This window comes from Acipenser ruthenus, chromosome 32, assembly GCF_902713425.1.
Source record: "Acipenser ruthenus chromosome 32, fAciRut3.2 maternal haplotype, whole genome shotgun sequence".
Classification (NCBI taxonomy): Eukaryota; Metazoa; Chordata; class Actinopteri; order Acipenseriformes; family Acipenseridae; genus Acipenser; species Acipenser ruthenus.
The window spans coordinates 4,809,888-4,825,884 of NC_081220.1; the positions used below are offsets into that span (position 1 = coordinate 4,809,888).

General features: G+C 41.5%; 1 protein-coding gene across 2 annotated transcripts; it reads left to right on the plus strand.

The window, feature by feature from the left end:
• Positions 1 to 72: 72 nt before the first annotated feature.
• Positions 73 to 15,484, plus strand: LOC131703265 (zinc transporter ZIP1-like). Of its 2 annotated transcripts, XM_059006362.1 has the most exons (5): positions 73 to 486; positions 7,118 to 7,229; positions 8,220 to 8,500; positions 11,375 to 11,505; positions 11,921 to 15,484. In XM_059006362.1, the coding sequence occupies exons 3-5, from the start codon at positions 8,311 to 8,313 to the stop codon at positions 12,623 to 12,625; spliced, it is 1,026 nt and encodes a 341-aa protein (XP_058862345.1). In that variant the 5' UTR covers positions 73 to 486; positions 7,118 to 7,229; positions 8,220 to 8,310; the 3' UTR covers positions 12,626 to 15,484. The 2 variants fall into 2 exon arrangements, with proteins under 2 accessions (XP_058862345.1, XP_058862346.1); XM_059006363.1 differs by lacking the exon at positions 7,118 to 7,229.
• The last annotated feature ends 513 nt before the right edge of the window (positions 15,485 to 15,997 follow it).

Genomic DNA, 15,997 nt, shown 5'->3' on the forward strand with positions numbered 1-15,997 from the left:
GCGGTTTTGTTGTGAAGGTGGAGGGAGGGATTGCCCTTTACGCGATTGGTTAGTCACTCAGATTGAAAACATCCTGACCGAAGTTTGTGACGTACCGTTTTTATTGTGGTGGTGTGCTCTGCGGCACAAAGACAGTTATTCCTCGTGGAATATAAAGTGTAATTTGTGCAAAGAAGCATCTGCCAACCGAGCGATCTTGTTTATGTTTTTCTTGTTTTTTGAAGCACGGTGTGTAAACAACGCCATTGTGGCTCCAACAGAGGCAGCTTGAATTGAACTATAGATAAGACGGAATCAAAATGGCGGAACACAGATGCAGTTTCTTATGCTCATTGGGCTGTGAAGTTCCGTAGTGTAATTGGTCATTTGGAATGTCAATTACCCCTAAATCCCGCCTACTTCCCCGACTTGTGTTCTGTGGTTCGTCGGCTGAGGAGACTGAGTGTCGGTGAAAATCGTGACAAGAGTGTGGCTGGAAAAAAACCTGTAAGTAGCTATTTCAGATTCCATAATACAGTCTGTTATTGTATTTATTTTGTATTAAAAAAAAGGTTGTGTTTCTTAGGCTAGTCAAATACATATTTCTAACTAAACAGAATGTGGTTTTCGTTACGCCAGCTAATGTTGCGTGCGCGGGTCATTGTCACTGTAAAATGTGACTTGACTAAAACTGATTATTTTGCAACGGAAGTCTATTTTTGCATACCATATATAACCACACGTCATGTGTTGTAGTGTGAAGGTTGCTAAAGAGGTGTCGTTTGGCGATTTGCACGTCTCAAATGAGTCCAGATAGTTTATATTGCATGTACTGTACTTCTCAAACTTTGTTTTTGTTTGTTTGTTTTTTCAAGGGTCTCATTTCTGTAAGCGTGTGTCGAGGGAAATGCGGTACTGCTTTTGTTGTCAACATCTGTGTAGTTTATCCATCTCAGCTGATGAAAATAAAACATAGTAAAACTTTAAGGTTATGCCCGAAGCGAGGGCGCGTCCGAAAAACTAACAAGCCTGCCCCTTTCCAGACAGAGAGTCCATTCCGGGAATTAAACACTCACTGCACACGACGCGTTGCTTGTTGTGAGTGGTAGAGTGACACGGGAACGTCAGTTCTGTCCCATCCTCTCCTGTCGAAAACGTTCCTGTCCCATCCCATGAAAGTGTCATCCTTAACAATTCTGTACCATCCTGTAATGTCCACACTTTCCCCGTCACGTAACTTTTTTTTTTTTTAATTCCTGTCCCACCCTGTCCTGTCAAAAAATCCCGTCCCGTGATGTACAGAGACAAACTATTATTTGGAGGTACAGATATTTTTGTATTCATGTATAAAATTAGGGTTTATAAGGTTTTGCATTAAACACTACCGGCATACTGCTAGTAATTTGTTTTTAGTTTTAGTTTTTTTCAGAAAAAAAAATACAGTGCAAGCACAATGTCTTTATAAGCACCATGTGCAATAAAGATGTAATATATAAATACGGTAATATAAAAACAACTGTAGAGTTTTGTGCGGCAGTTTCAGTTTCTAAACCGGTTACTAAGCAACTCGGCTCAGAGATTTTAGTATGTATTACGAACCATTAATTCATAAAAAAAAAAAAAAAAAAAAAAAAAAGGTATTGAAATAATATTTCATAAACGTTCAGGGAGTATCCATCATTTATTTATTTATTTATTTATTTATTTATTTATTTATTTATTTATTTTATTAAAAAGCATAGTATTATACATACCCCTTCAAGGTAGTGCCCTAACAGAACCTCCAAAATAGTAGCTGCTATGGCCAAATCGAAGCCGTTGGCATCTCTGCATTGTGATTAGGGGTAATATTCACAAAAACCGAAAATGTGCACATCCTTAATATACTGTGCATATAGAGAGAGATATGTTAAATACATGCCAGTAGCAATCCACAGCGTTTGGTTATTCTGCTAGTATCAGTAATTCATGTATCAATATTGTTAACTAAAGGACTGACATAACTATACAATTATGGGTAATTATGAAATATTTTAAGTATCAATGTTAAACCTAAGGGTTTTTATTAAACATTCCGTTTTGCCAAGACGCTGTTTCCCGCGTACATCTTTTGTCCCTCCGGGTTGATGTCGGTCTCTCTCCGAGTTTGACCCTTCTGATTCGGAGGCATACTCCTCGAATTGATACGGGAGACAATCTCTGTTTTCTCTCTCTAGGTCAGGTCTATCACTACATGATTCACATTCATAAGAGGTGTCTTAAACTGATAAAATGAGGCCACTCTCACTTTCACTGCTGCTGTCAGCCATACTGGCAGATGCAAGCAGCCTGCGGGTATCTCCCTCTGATGTCACAGTCTCCTGGCTCCACACCAGGAAATGGAAATCGCCCTCTGTGTATTTCCGGGTATTATTTGATTAATTGTAGTGCGATTCAACATAATTTGGTAAAATGAATGTAATTATATGTTCAAGTGGGACCTGTTATTATGTTTTATGTTTATGGTAACAGTCAAATTCCACGTCATAGGCTCTGCTGGTGGCAGAGTAGTCCTGTTCCTTCCCATTCCCTGAAGCTTAAATCCCGTTCTTACCCGTCCTGAGAGCTTTATTTTTTTTATTTCCTGTTCCCGTGAACTTCACTCCTGTACCATTCCATCCCGTAAAATTTAACACAATTTTTTCCCGTACCACAGGAATCCTGTGAGTCCTGTAGGTCCCGCAGGAGTCCTGTCTTCATGTCACTCTCTAGTGAGTGGTAATGATCGGGCTCACCAGCACACTCACAGCTCATTCTTTCTGTGTGATAAATTTCTTCCATTAATAATACTGTGTTCCTCTTCACTCAGCCTGCATATAGACCTGCTTCCATAAGCTATTCACCTTGTCTCGCTGACCCACAATGGGCTCCAAAATTTTAATCCAACTCATACCATTTGTTGTGAAAGATAAAAATAATATATCAAACAATAATCAGATTAAAACTATTTTGTTTTCTTTCTTTATTCATTTGTTATACTATCTCTTGCGCTTTTGTGATGTGTGCATTCACTCTGAGCGATTCCTATTGAAATCACTCTCATACAGTACTGCGTGTGTGTGTGAGCGATTCCTATTGAAATCACTCTCATACAGTACTGTGTGTGTGTGAGCGATTCCTATTGAAATCACTCTCATACAGTACTGTGTGTGTGTGTGAGCGATTCCTATTGAAATCACTCTCATACAGTACTGTGTGTGTGTGTGAGCGATTCCTATTGAAATCACTCTCATACAGTACTGTGTGTGTGAGCGATTCCTATTGAAATCACTCTCATACAGTACTGCGTGTGTGTGTGAGCGATTCCTATTGAAATCACTCTCATACAGTACTGTGTGTGTGAGCGATTCCTATTGAAATCACTCTCATACAGTACTGTGTGTGTGAGCGATTCCTATTGAAATCACTCTCATACAGTACTGTGTGTGTGAGCGATTCCTATTGAAATCACTCTCATACAGTACTGTGTGTGTGTGAGCGATTCCTATTGAAATCACTCTCATACAGTACTGCGTGTGTGTGTGAGCGATTCCTATTGAAATCACTCTCATACGGTACTGTGTGTGTGTGAGCGATTCCTATTGAAATCACTCTCATACAGTACTGTGTGTGTGAGCGATTCCTATTGAAATCACTCTCATACAGTACTGTGTGTGTGTGTGAGCGATTCCTATTGAAATCACTCTCATACAGTACTGTGTGTGTGTGAGCGATTCCTATTGAAATCACTCTCATACAGTACTGTGTGTGTGAGCGATTCCTATTGAAATCACTCTCATACAGTACTGTGTGTGTGTGAGCGATTCCTATTGAAATCACTCTCATACAGTACTGCGTGTGTGTGTGAGCGATTCCTATTGAAATCACTCTCATACGGTACTGTGTGTGTGTGAGCGATTCCTATTGAAATCACTCTCATACAGTACTGTGTGTGTGAGCGATTCCTATTGAAATCACTCTCATACAGTACTGTGTGTGTGTGAGCGATTCCTATTGAAATCACTCTCATACAGTACTGTGTGTGTGAGCGATTCCTATTGAAATCACTCTCATACAGTACTGTGTGTGTGTGAGCGATTCCTATTGAAATCACTCTTATACGGTACTGTGTGTGAGCGATTCCTATTGAAATCACTCTCATACGGTACTGTGTGTGTGTGTGAGCGATTCCTATTGAAATCACTCTCATACAGTACTGTGTGTGTGTGTGAGCGATTCCTATTGAAATCACTCTCATACAGTACTGTGTGTGTGTGAGCGATTCCTATTGAAATCACTCTTATACAGTACTGCGTGTGTGTGTGAGCGATTCCTATTGAAATCACTCTCATACAGTACTGTGTGTGTGTGAGCGATTCCTATTGAAATCACTCTCATACAGTACTGTGTGTGTGTGTGAGCGATTCCTATTGAAATCACTCTCATACAGTACTGTGTGTGTGTGAGCGATTCCTATTGAAATCACTCTCATACAGTACTGTGTGTGTGAGCGATTCCTATTGAAATCACTCTTATACAGTACTGTGTGTGTGAGCGATTCCTATTGAAATCACTCTCATACAGTACTGTGTGTGTGTGAGCGATTCCTATTGAAATCACTCTCATACAGTACTGTGTGTGTGAGCGATTCCTATTGAAATCACTCTCATACAGTACTGTGTGTGTGAGCGATTCCTATTGAAATCACTCTCATACAGTACTGTGTGTGTGTGAGCGATTCCTATTGAAATCACTCTCATACAGTACTGTGTGTGTGAGCGATTCCTATTGAAATCACTCTCATACAGTACTGTGTGTGTGTGTGAGCGATTCCTATTGAAATCACTCTCATACAGTACCGTGTGTGTGAGCGATTCCTATTGAAATCACTCTCATACAGTACTGCGTGTGTGTGTGAGCGATTCCTATTGAAATCACTCTCATACAGTACTGTGTGTGTGAGCGATTCCTATTGAAATCACTCTCATACAGTACTGTGTGTGTGAGCGATTCCTATTGAAATCACTCTCATACAGTACTGTGTGTGTGAGCGATTCCTATTGAAATCACTCTCATACAGTACTGTGTGTATGAGCGATTCCTATTGAAATCACTCTTATACGGTACTGTGTGTGTGTGTGAGCGATTCCTATTGAAATCACTCTCATACAGTACTGTGTGTGTGTGTGAGCGATTCCTATTGAAATCACTCTCATACAGTACTGTGTGTGTGTGTGAGCGATTCCTATTGAAATCACTCTCATACAGTACTGTGTGTGTGAGCGATTCCTATTGAAATCACTCTCATACAGTACTGTGTGTGTGTGAGCGATTCCTATTGAAATCACTCTTATACAGTACTGCGTGTGTGTGTGAGCGATTCCTATTGAAATCACTCTCATACAGTACTGCGTGTGTGTGTGAGCGATTCCTATTGAAATCACTCTCATACAGTACTGTGTGTGTGTGTGAGCGATTCCTATTGAAATCACTCTCATACAGTACTGTGTGTGTGAGCGATTCCTATTGAAATCACTCTCATACAGTACTGTGTGTGTGAGCGATTCCTATTGAAATCACTCTCATAAAGTACTGCGTGTGTGAGCGATTCCTATTGAAATCACTCTCATACAGTACTGCGTGTGTGTGTGAGCGATTCCTATTGAAATCACTCTCATACAGTACTGTGTGTGTGAGCGATTCCTATTGAAATCACTCTCATACAGTACTGTGTGTGTGTGAGCGATTCCTATTGAAATCACTCTCATACAGTACTGTGTGTGTGAGCGATTCCTATTGAAATCACTCTCATACAGTACCGTGTGTGTGAGCGATTCCTATTGAAATCACTCTTATACAGTACTGTGTGTGTGTGTGAGCGATTCCTATTGAAATCACTCTCATACAGTACTGTGTGTGTGAGCGATTCCTATTGAAATCACTCTCATACAGTACTGTGTGTGTGTGTGAGCGATTCCTATTGAAATCACTCTCATACAGTACTGTGTGTGTGAGCGATTCCTATTGAAATCACTCTCATACAGTACTGTGTGTGTGTGAGCGATTCCTATTGAAATCACTCTCATACAGTACTGTGTGTGTGAGCGATTCCTATTGAAATCACTCTCATACAGTACTGTGTGTGAGCGATTCCTATTGAAATCACTCTCATACAGTACTGTGTGTGTGAGCGATTCCTATTGAAATCACTCTCATACAGTACTGTGTGTGTGAGCGATTCCTATTGAAATCACTCTCATACAGTACTGTGTGTGTGAGCGATTCCTATTGAAATCACTCTCATACAGTACTGTGTGTGTGAGCGATTCCTATTGAAATCACTCTCATAAAGTACTGCGTGTGTGTGTGAGCGATTCCTATTGAAATCACTCTCATACAGTACTGTGTGTGTGAGCGATTCCTATTGAAATCACTCTCATACAGTACTGCGTGTGTGTGTGAGCAATTCCTATTGAAATCCCTCTCATAAAGTACTGCGTGTGTGTGTGAGCGATTCCTATTGAAATCACTCTTATACAGTACTGTGTTTGTGAGCGATTCCTATTGAAATCACTCTTATACAGTACTGTGTTTGTGAGCGATTCCTATTGAAATCACTCTCATACGGTACTGTGTGTGAGCGATTCCTATTGAAATCACTCTCATACAGTACTGTGTGTTTGTTTTGTTGTTTTTTAATTTATTTTTTGGTAAGTCTGATTTGCTTGGGACATTAGTTCAGGAGAACAGATCAAAAGAGCAGATCATTAAATGACAGTGGCGCTGTCTTCAATAAACACACTGATCTAGCCTGTGTTACATATATCAAAGGCAGGAAACTAGAACAGAAGAGCACCATACACAGGCACAGTAACACATCTACAGTATGTTAACCCCTTCAGTGCTAGGGGACATATGATGTACGTGCTAAAAATACACTCCTAAAGTGCTCATGGACGTACGGTGTACTTCCTCCCATATATCACACTGTCCCGCAGGCTGTGAGTAACCGATCGCTTCAAAAATGTCACTGTGTGGGAGGGTTTAATCTCTAGAAATATGTGAATGGTGTATCGATCACATCATTTAAACAGTGCATTTTTCTTTTTTTTGTGATCAGATTTATATTTTGTTTAAAACAAAAGCACATTCTCATTCCCAAAGTATGGACACCCAGCTGCATCCATCTGTTTAAATCACCCTCAACCTGCCTGAAAATCGTATTAAAGTTGGTGAGTACAGTCGAGTGTAAAGATGGATGACTACCTGTATGTTTGCAGGCAATACTATATCAGTCATTGCAGTATTCAGAGGCAACAGGGCAGACTTAGACCAGTTGATATATATATACTGTGTATATATATACTGTGTATATATATATATATAATATATATATATATATATATATATATATATATATGCGCCAAATTCAGGAAAAACCTCTAGCACTGAGGGTTCCAAAAGCCCTAGCAGCGAAAGGGTTAATAATAATAGTTTGAACCTACTAACTTTAAATATGTCCTTGTTCACTGCTGTAAGCAGGTAGGTTTGAAGCACTGATACACGTACTATAAACCAACCCAGACCTGTTTCTTTAACCTGTGTGCTTATTCACAGCTGTAACGCATCGAGCCACAAGCACATCCAAAACAGGGATCTTTTACATTGTAATTGTGACGTGCCTCCCTGGGATGCCGTTGACATGAAGACTGCTTGCTGTACAAGAGTACATTTGTATCAGACCTGGGGTCAATTACTATTGGAATTTGTCATTAATTGCAATTACAATGTAATTGTAGTTGAATCTTTGCACACCTGTGTAATTGTAATTACCATATAATTGAACAATTACAATTCAGTTGCACACAAAGTTGTTTTTTTATATTGACCGAACATTCTTCTCATATTTTCAACCACTTTCTGTAGTTAGTTTGTGTATTTGTATCTGTGATTACTGCTTGGTAGAATAAACAGAGTAAACATGTTAATGTGTGGAGCTATTTATGTTTTTTTCATGTAATTCTAATTATAATTGCAATTACTGCAGCATCATTTTAACTAATTGAACAGCATTGGATTTGCGATTTCAGCAAAGGATTATGCAGTAATTGTAATTATAATTGACCTCAGGTCTGATATGGATTGGATTGGATTAGATTGTAGCTTCTCAAGTATTGCATCAATGACAATAATAAACAAGCTTTTCCTTCTTTATCGTCCAGGACCTCACCCATGATTGATCTGTTTGGATCGAGTGTGTGCTTGACGTGAGTGGCCAGTGTATGTGTGTGAAGCAGAGCTGCAGCGAGAGAGATGGGCTCGCGGACCGGTTGGGTCCCCGGGGCTCCCATGGTGTGGAAGGCTGGGGACGCCCCTCTCCCCTCGCTCACAGGGCTGGAGGTAAAGCTGGGCTCCCTGGCTGTGCTGCTGGTCATGACCCTACTGTGTGGCGTCATACCCCTCTGTGTACTGCGGGGCTCGGGGAGAATCAACGTGGCCACCGGTGAGTCTGGAGGGGGAGCAGGGATGGGAATGAGACTCATGTGCACGTTTCGGGATTATAAAGCTTGCATTGTTGATATTCCAGTTGGTTTGCATTCCTCCATGGCAGTTATAGCTGTAGGGACGCACACTTGTTTCCTCCCTTTGAAATCTGCAGCATGTCACTGTGCAAGGATAGAAATAAGACTCATATTGTAGAGCAGTTTCACCCATTCCAGGTTTTACTACAAACTTGATTAGCCCCAGTGTGTGTAGGTAACAAGCTCAGGTGTGTCTTATTAAACTTATAGTAAAAGCAGGATTGGATCCAACTGCTATGCAACGGGAGTCATATTTCCACCCCTGTAGCTAGTCATTGGCAGAGAGAGGTTTTTAGCTGAATTTATCGAGAAGATAGCTAACGTTATACTGGTGGTAACAGTGGGAGATAGAGAGATCAGGGATGGAAATAAGACTCCTATTGCACAGCAGTTTCACCCATTCCAGGTTTTACTACGAGCTTGGTTAGCCACAGTGTATAGCTAACAAGCTCTGGTGTGTCTTAATAAACTCATAGTAAAAACATGAATGGATCAAACTGCTATGCAATGGGAGTCTTATGTGTATAATTTAAAATGTGTATAAGACTAGATGTGTACAACACTTAATGCTGAATATAAAAATACTGAAAGAAACTTAAATTTAATGACAAACGTTTGAAATGCTTGTCATTGAATTTAAGTTTCTGTGTAGTCTAAATTCATCACTATTGAGTGTTTAATAGTTATGGATTACACAACATTGATGCATATATAGAATAGACTATGAAGAAGCCTTGGAACCTTACCCTGTGTTTTACTACTGCAAGAGGCCAGCATCTATATTTCATATCATGACATATTCCTGATAACAGTGAAGCATTTAGATAGAATTATTATTATTTATTTCTTAGCAGACGCCCTTATCCAGGGCGACTTACAGTCGTAAACAAAAATACATTTCAAGAATCACAGTACAAGTAATAATACAATTACGAGCACGAATGTGTGGTTGCTGGTGATACGTAAACCACATATAAGGGCTCCAATGACTGAACTGGAGGTGGAAAACATGCCCATTTTCATGGCCCATTGTTTCCCCCAAGCAGAGGATTGACTAGACGTTGGTGTCAATAACGTTGGTGTCAATAAGCTTGTTTCAAGAGCTTTTCAACTAAAAAAATATATAAGTGACCAGGGGTGAAACACCCCAGCCCACTTGAGCTGCAGTGAGCCATAAGGAATGTTTTATACCACACTGTGTGTGTGTGGACTCTTAAAGTCATCAATTAAATGTCATATGCACAACAAATGAAAACTACAGAAGTAAAGGCGTGTTCTAATAAACGTGCACACTGCTGTATGTATTGATGCCTGCACTATATCCCAGGCCCAGGGAACTAATATTTAGGATGTATACTGCCGTAGGCAAGCATGTATCGATCCATAACTATTAAACACTGAATAGCGCTGAATTTAGAAACACGAAAAGAAACTTAAATTCTAAAGTTTCGACTGCAACTCTTTTCCAGTGTCTTGAGAGACTGTGGCAAAGTGGGTGATTGTGAACAGGTGCAGAGGTGATGCAGTGCAGGAATAACACAGAGATTGTAATCCGATATGGAAAAGGGTTTGTTTATTTTTTATAATCCAGGTCTGGTGACCAAAACAATGATCCCCGGCAATACACAGCAACGTGTAATGCACGGGGTTAAATAATAACGGGTTGCAGTCCCAAACAATAAACACAGGTATCTCTCCCACAATATACAAACACGGTCACCAGTCCTGGGTGCATGCTGTAGTGCTCGTGGCGGATGATACAGTTTAATGAGTGACAATAGTGCAGTGCTGTACCGGGTTTTATGCTGGCCCTCAACGACAGCTCCGAAACATGTTAGCCATCTATAAAACACAATTAACAATGATAGACAAGACAAAAACACAGTCACAATATTGTAAAAATGCTGCACGGGTCCTTCCGAGTTATGTTTCGTAACAAAAGCAAAGGAACCGATTACGATTCTCCGTCCCCCTTATATGCTGTCATGCATGACCCCTTGGTAAACGAATGCAGCTGCCTTTTCTATCTGCAGCTGCTAAATTGTTTCCCTTCTGGGTCAATACGTTCTTGCAACAGAGTCTCGCCTTCTTCCAGACTGACCGACTTCCCGACCCGGGGAAAGAACTGTCAGGCCAGCCCATCCAAAGAACTCTGTCCTCGCTGCTGAGCGCCCTCACAGGTCAGGAGGGAGATTCGTTATATTCCTATCAGAGACTTCCAGTTGTAACGTTTGTCCTTGAATTTCAAGTTTCTTGTACAGCTTTGGTCAAAGGATTTGCATCACCTAGAATTTTATGATTGAGAGAGAGAGAGAGAGAGAGAGAGAGAGAGAGAGAGAGAGAGAGAGAGAGAGAGAGAGAGAGAGAGAGAGAGAGAGAGAGAGAGAGAGAGAGAGAGAGAGAGAGAGAGAGAGAGAGAGAGAGAGAGAGAGAGAGAGAGAGAGAGAGAGAGAGAGAGAGAGAGAGACTTTCTGACTTTTCAATTTCCTTACAATATGTCATTAACACACCACAGTTCTTCACATTTTTCTATATTATTCATTAATTTATAGTACCCATACTCAATCTTTAGTCTACATTTCACTAACATTTTAAAAATAGTGATCACATCCTCACTCCCCTCCCCCTTCACTCTATTTGTTCTACTCTTGGCTGTGGTGTGTTTTAAAGTGAAACATGTGTTGACCCTGTGTGTGTGTGTCCCATGGTGCTGGTCCTGTGTGTTGTCCAATGGTGTTGACCCTGTGTGTATGTCCCATGGTGATGATCCTGTGTGTGTGTCCCCTGTTGTGCAGCCACGCGCAGGACCGTGCTCAGTCTGGTGAGCTGCTTTGCAGGCGGTGTGTTCCTGGCTACCTGCCTGCTGGACCTGGTCCCTGACTACCTGGCCGGGATCACAGAGGTGTTCGACAGCCTCCAGGTCACTGTGAGTACATGAGAACAGAAGGAAAGCCTGGGAACGAGAACAGGCCGTTAGGCCCATCAAGGCTCATGTTAGCACACCATTCTCCCCTACTGAGGGGAACTCATTTAAAAGCACACAATCTAGTCTTTTTTTAAGTGTTCCCAGTGTTTTAGATCCTACTACGTCACCTGGTATGCTGTTTCATGCATTTATAACTCTCAGTGTAAAAAAGTGCTTCCTACCTTCTGTTCTAAACTTTCTTCCACTCAGCTCCAATGCATGCTCCCTTGTTCTTCTCTCTGTGCTAAACTCATGTATCCAAATTCCCCGCAGTGACACTGATATTTCCTGTGGATTTAAACGCCTCTATTATTTTGCTTTTAATCTTTTTTTTTTTTTTTTTTTTTTTTTTTACTTCCTTTGCTTGCCTGTGCAGCTCCAGTTCCCCCTGCCTGAGTTTATCATGGCTATGGGCTTCTTCCTAGTCCTTGTGATGGAACAAATGGTGCTGGCCTACAAGGACCAATCAGCCAGCTCCCTGGAGGAGAGACGGGCCCTCCTGGGGGACTCCAGCATCCAATCGGGGAGCTGGGATCATCAGGAGCCTGTCCACAGGCACCATGTTCCCAGTAGGGGGGAGGGGGACAGGGATGAGGGGGGGATCCATCTGCACGTCGACTTCAACTCCCACTCCGCCACCCGGAGCTTGATCCTGGTGGTGTCGCTGTCGCTGCACTCTGTATTTGAGGGCCTGGCCGTGGGGCTGCAGGCGCAGCGGGAGAAGGTGCTGGAGATCTGTGCTGCCCTGCTGATCCACAAGTGCGTCATCGCCTTCAGCCTCACCCTGAAGTTGGTGCAGAACCGGCTGCGGAAGGGTGTCGTGGCGGCCTGCCTGCTCCTCTTCTCTGCCATGTCTCCCCTGGGCATCGGGCTGGGCATCACCCTGACGGAGAGCGCCAGTGCCGTGCACCAACTCCCCCGCTCGGTCCTCGAGGGCATAGCGGCCGGGACCTTCCTCTACATCACCTTCCTCGAGATCCTGCCCCACGAGCTGGGCTCCCCGGAGAAGCGCGGCCCCAAGCTGCTGCTGCTGCTCATGGGCTTCGCTGTGGTGACCGGGCTCCTCTTCATCAAGATCTAGAGAGGCTGGCTGTGCACTGGACATGGAAACGTGTGTACCCAGACTCCACCATCACTGAGGAATGTCCTCGCCAGGTTTCATCACAGTTGTTAAAACGGTTTCTGAGATATACGAAAAAATGTGACAGACCTACAGGCGCTGGGGATTCTGCGGGTTACGGGGGCAAAACTATCAGGGACTGGGTCACCTCACCACATAGAGCTCCTGGGTGTAGAGAGGTGATTGGTTTGTGGATCGGAGGACGCCCGCTGCCCTTTCGTTCTCCTGAGCCGTTGTGGGCAGTTGCTGAGTTGAGGGAGCGTAGTTGGACATTCCAAATAGGGGAGTAAAATAATCGAATAAACTGTTCTAAAGCTGTGATACTTAATTTCCATATCTATGTAAGTGATGTAATTGTGATAAAGCTTGTTATACTATGAGGATGTCGAGTGGCTCCCCTGTAAAAGCACCATGAATCCTGCCAGCACAGCCCGATCACACTCTTCACCTGGGGACATACAGGGCTGCTGCACTGTCATGGGGCTCCAATGCGGTTGGGAATCAAGTCGTTTAAGCATGGAGGGTAAAGAGGAGATTGGCTTGACCGTGTGATCAGAGGTGGCTCGTTGACCTTTAGTCCTCTTGATCATTAAGTGTTCTGCAGCCGATTTTGAAAAGAAAAAACAAATACAAAAAATACAATCAGATTTGAATGCAGTATTAGACTTGCTTAGAGCAAGTATGAATCCTGCCTGTTGAAGGCTGCTGTGTGTCTTCAGAAACAATAAAACAACTTTTTGCATGTTTTAACAGAGGGGGGAGGGGGGTTGCAATAAGACACCTGGCCGCCAGTGTATAGAGACGGGGGTCTGTGTAGCTCCACTATTTCCACAGTGGCTTGCATCCTTGGGATGTTGACGTAATCCACAGGGGGAAGCAGAACACGGGGATTGAAAGCACTTTGTGGTGAATGACAGCGTGAGTATATGCTTGCTGGCTGTTTTGATGCCATGACAGACCCCACCTGCCACGGTTACTGCCTGTTCATTTTCAATTCCACGCTGCACACATATATCAGTGTACTAATGAACCACGTCACATATCCATGTCTAAACAGGGTGGCGGAGGTGCTTAGAAACTGATACATATAATTAGCGGGGCCAACATAAAAGTTGTAGTATAAAATGACTTGCAGTATATATTTATAACAATATTATAACTTTTTATTTTGAAGTACTTTCATTGTTTGGCTTGTTTCCTAGATATGCTGTTATTTGTTCTTACATGGGTATGTATAAAGAACACGTACCTGGTTTTCATTGATTGATATTTTACCTGCATTTCAATTACAGTGGGAACTACATTTGAATACACAGTGTAATAATGTTGCTATACCATGGGATCCAGATAGCTCATGTTAATAGTTTTACCTTGGTCCTGTATTTTATCCATCTGTATTGATATACATTATTCACATCAGAATAATTTAAATAGTACTGGAAATAATGTAGTTTAATATAGTCCTTGTTGTAGCACCACACAATTTGGTACACTAAACCATGGGTACGTCAAAGAGAGAGGGCAAGGGTTAAATGGGCATTTAGAGAAAGGGTGCTTCCTCCAGTCCAGGGCAGTCTTGAGGTATTGAGACCCCTCCCTCACCCCCTAAGAGAAAGGGGGCTCCCTCCAGTTTATAAGTTAAATGAAATAGATATATTTCATAAAATATTTTGATTGATTCCGTAGTATATTACATATGTATGCACAGTGTTATTTCAGTATGCATTACAAAGTGCATCGAAGGAAACAAAATAGCACTAAGATGTAACTAATTGTAAGACATTTTATCTTTAGGTTTTTTTAAGGAGAATTATGTATGGGGTTATACAGAACTGACACAAATAATATTAATGGATATTTTAGTTTTCACTTATTCTGTACATGATTTATTTGTGCTTGTGTGGAGAAAGGCCCATCGATAAAGACACAGTTGTTCTTAATTTGTTGCATTAGTACAGCGTGCAGTTTGGATTTGAATCACTTGGGCACAAAACAGCAAGGAGAAGAGGGCTTTGTCACAATAAGAACGCAATTTCCACTATGACCCAATTGAGTGGGACACAGTGGAAGCTAAAGAGGATCTTTGATCTACATGTTCATTTTAATACAGTAGTTAATTGCTTACCTCTTTAATGTCATGTGTGTCCTCCGTCATTCTCTTAGAATATTTAGTAAACCGGGTAATGAACATTCAAGCAAAGATGTAAGTCTCCAACTACTGTGTCTTCTGAAAAGACTCCCGCATGGTGTATTTGATATTAAACAGGTAAGAGGTGTAGATGGGGTCACTTTAATGTGCAGCACACCAATTTAAGTCCATTCTAAGTGTTTTGTGATCACAGTATCAGCTTGAGTGTATCGGTTCATAGTTTTGCACCAAAAGCGAGCAGAGGCGAAAAAAAGAACTATATACCCTATTCTTTAAAATATCACTTTGCAGTGCAAATTTGAAGAACGCAACCACTTAGCAACTTGCAAATTGGTACTGCAATTTAAAGGCCTGTAGTGTCAGACTGGTAGTCCCTAACTGATTCAAGTGTTTTTGGAATGATTCTAGCAAAGACTGATTTATAAGAAAAAAGAGAGATTGACAAACAGCATTTTGTTTTATATGCAGAAACGGGCAACTACAAGAGGGTGTCAAACAAGCTGTGAATGTCTTAGGAGGCTACAGAGTACCTCTGGGTATGAATCCACATGCTCGCAGTACCTGTTCTTAGATGTCCGAAACCACTGTATCGCTGTATATCTGTATACCCTATAAATATCACTTTTTATTGTGTATTTGAGGAACACAACCAATTACAAACTTCTTTTGAATTGCTGTGCTATCAGAATATCAGTGTATAACTTTGCTAGGTATTGCAGTGTATGCTGGGTATCAAAAGGCTTTCACTTTTACAAAAGGCTGTCAAAATTTAAAAAAGGCCCTCAAAGTTACAAAAAATGGGTGTGCTCCTAACCCAACATTTGTCTTTTTAATTCTGTGCATCCAAATACTTGTAGTTAAAAGTTTTAAGAATTAAGCCTATTGTTAGTTGTTCTGTCCTAAACCAGCAGTTTGTCACCCAGATTTATTAAATAAACGGGGGGGGGGTCATCAGATAATTCTCCATTTTATTGTAAGTGAGGTACCGTTCAGTTGAGCGGAAATTGTAAAGGGGTACTCGAGCTGAAACCTCCAGATAGAAGAGGTACAGTTTGAAAAAAAGGTTGAAAACCCCTGACCTACAGTATAAACTATCAGGAATAGATAAGGGAAATGCTGACTAATACAATACAATAGGATTTATTTGAAGTTGTTGAATGGCACTGGTCTCTTAAACCCAGAAG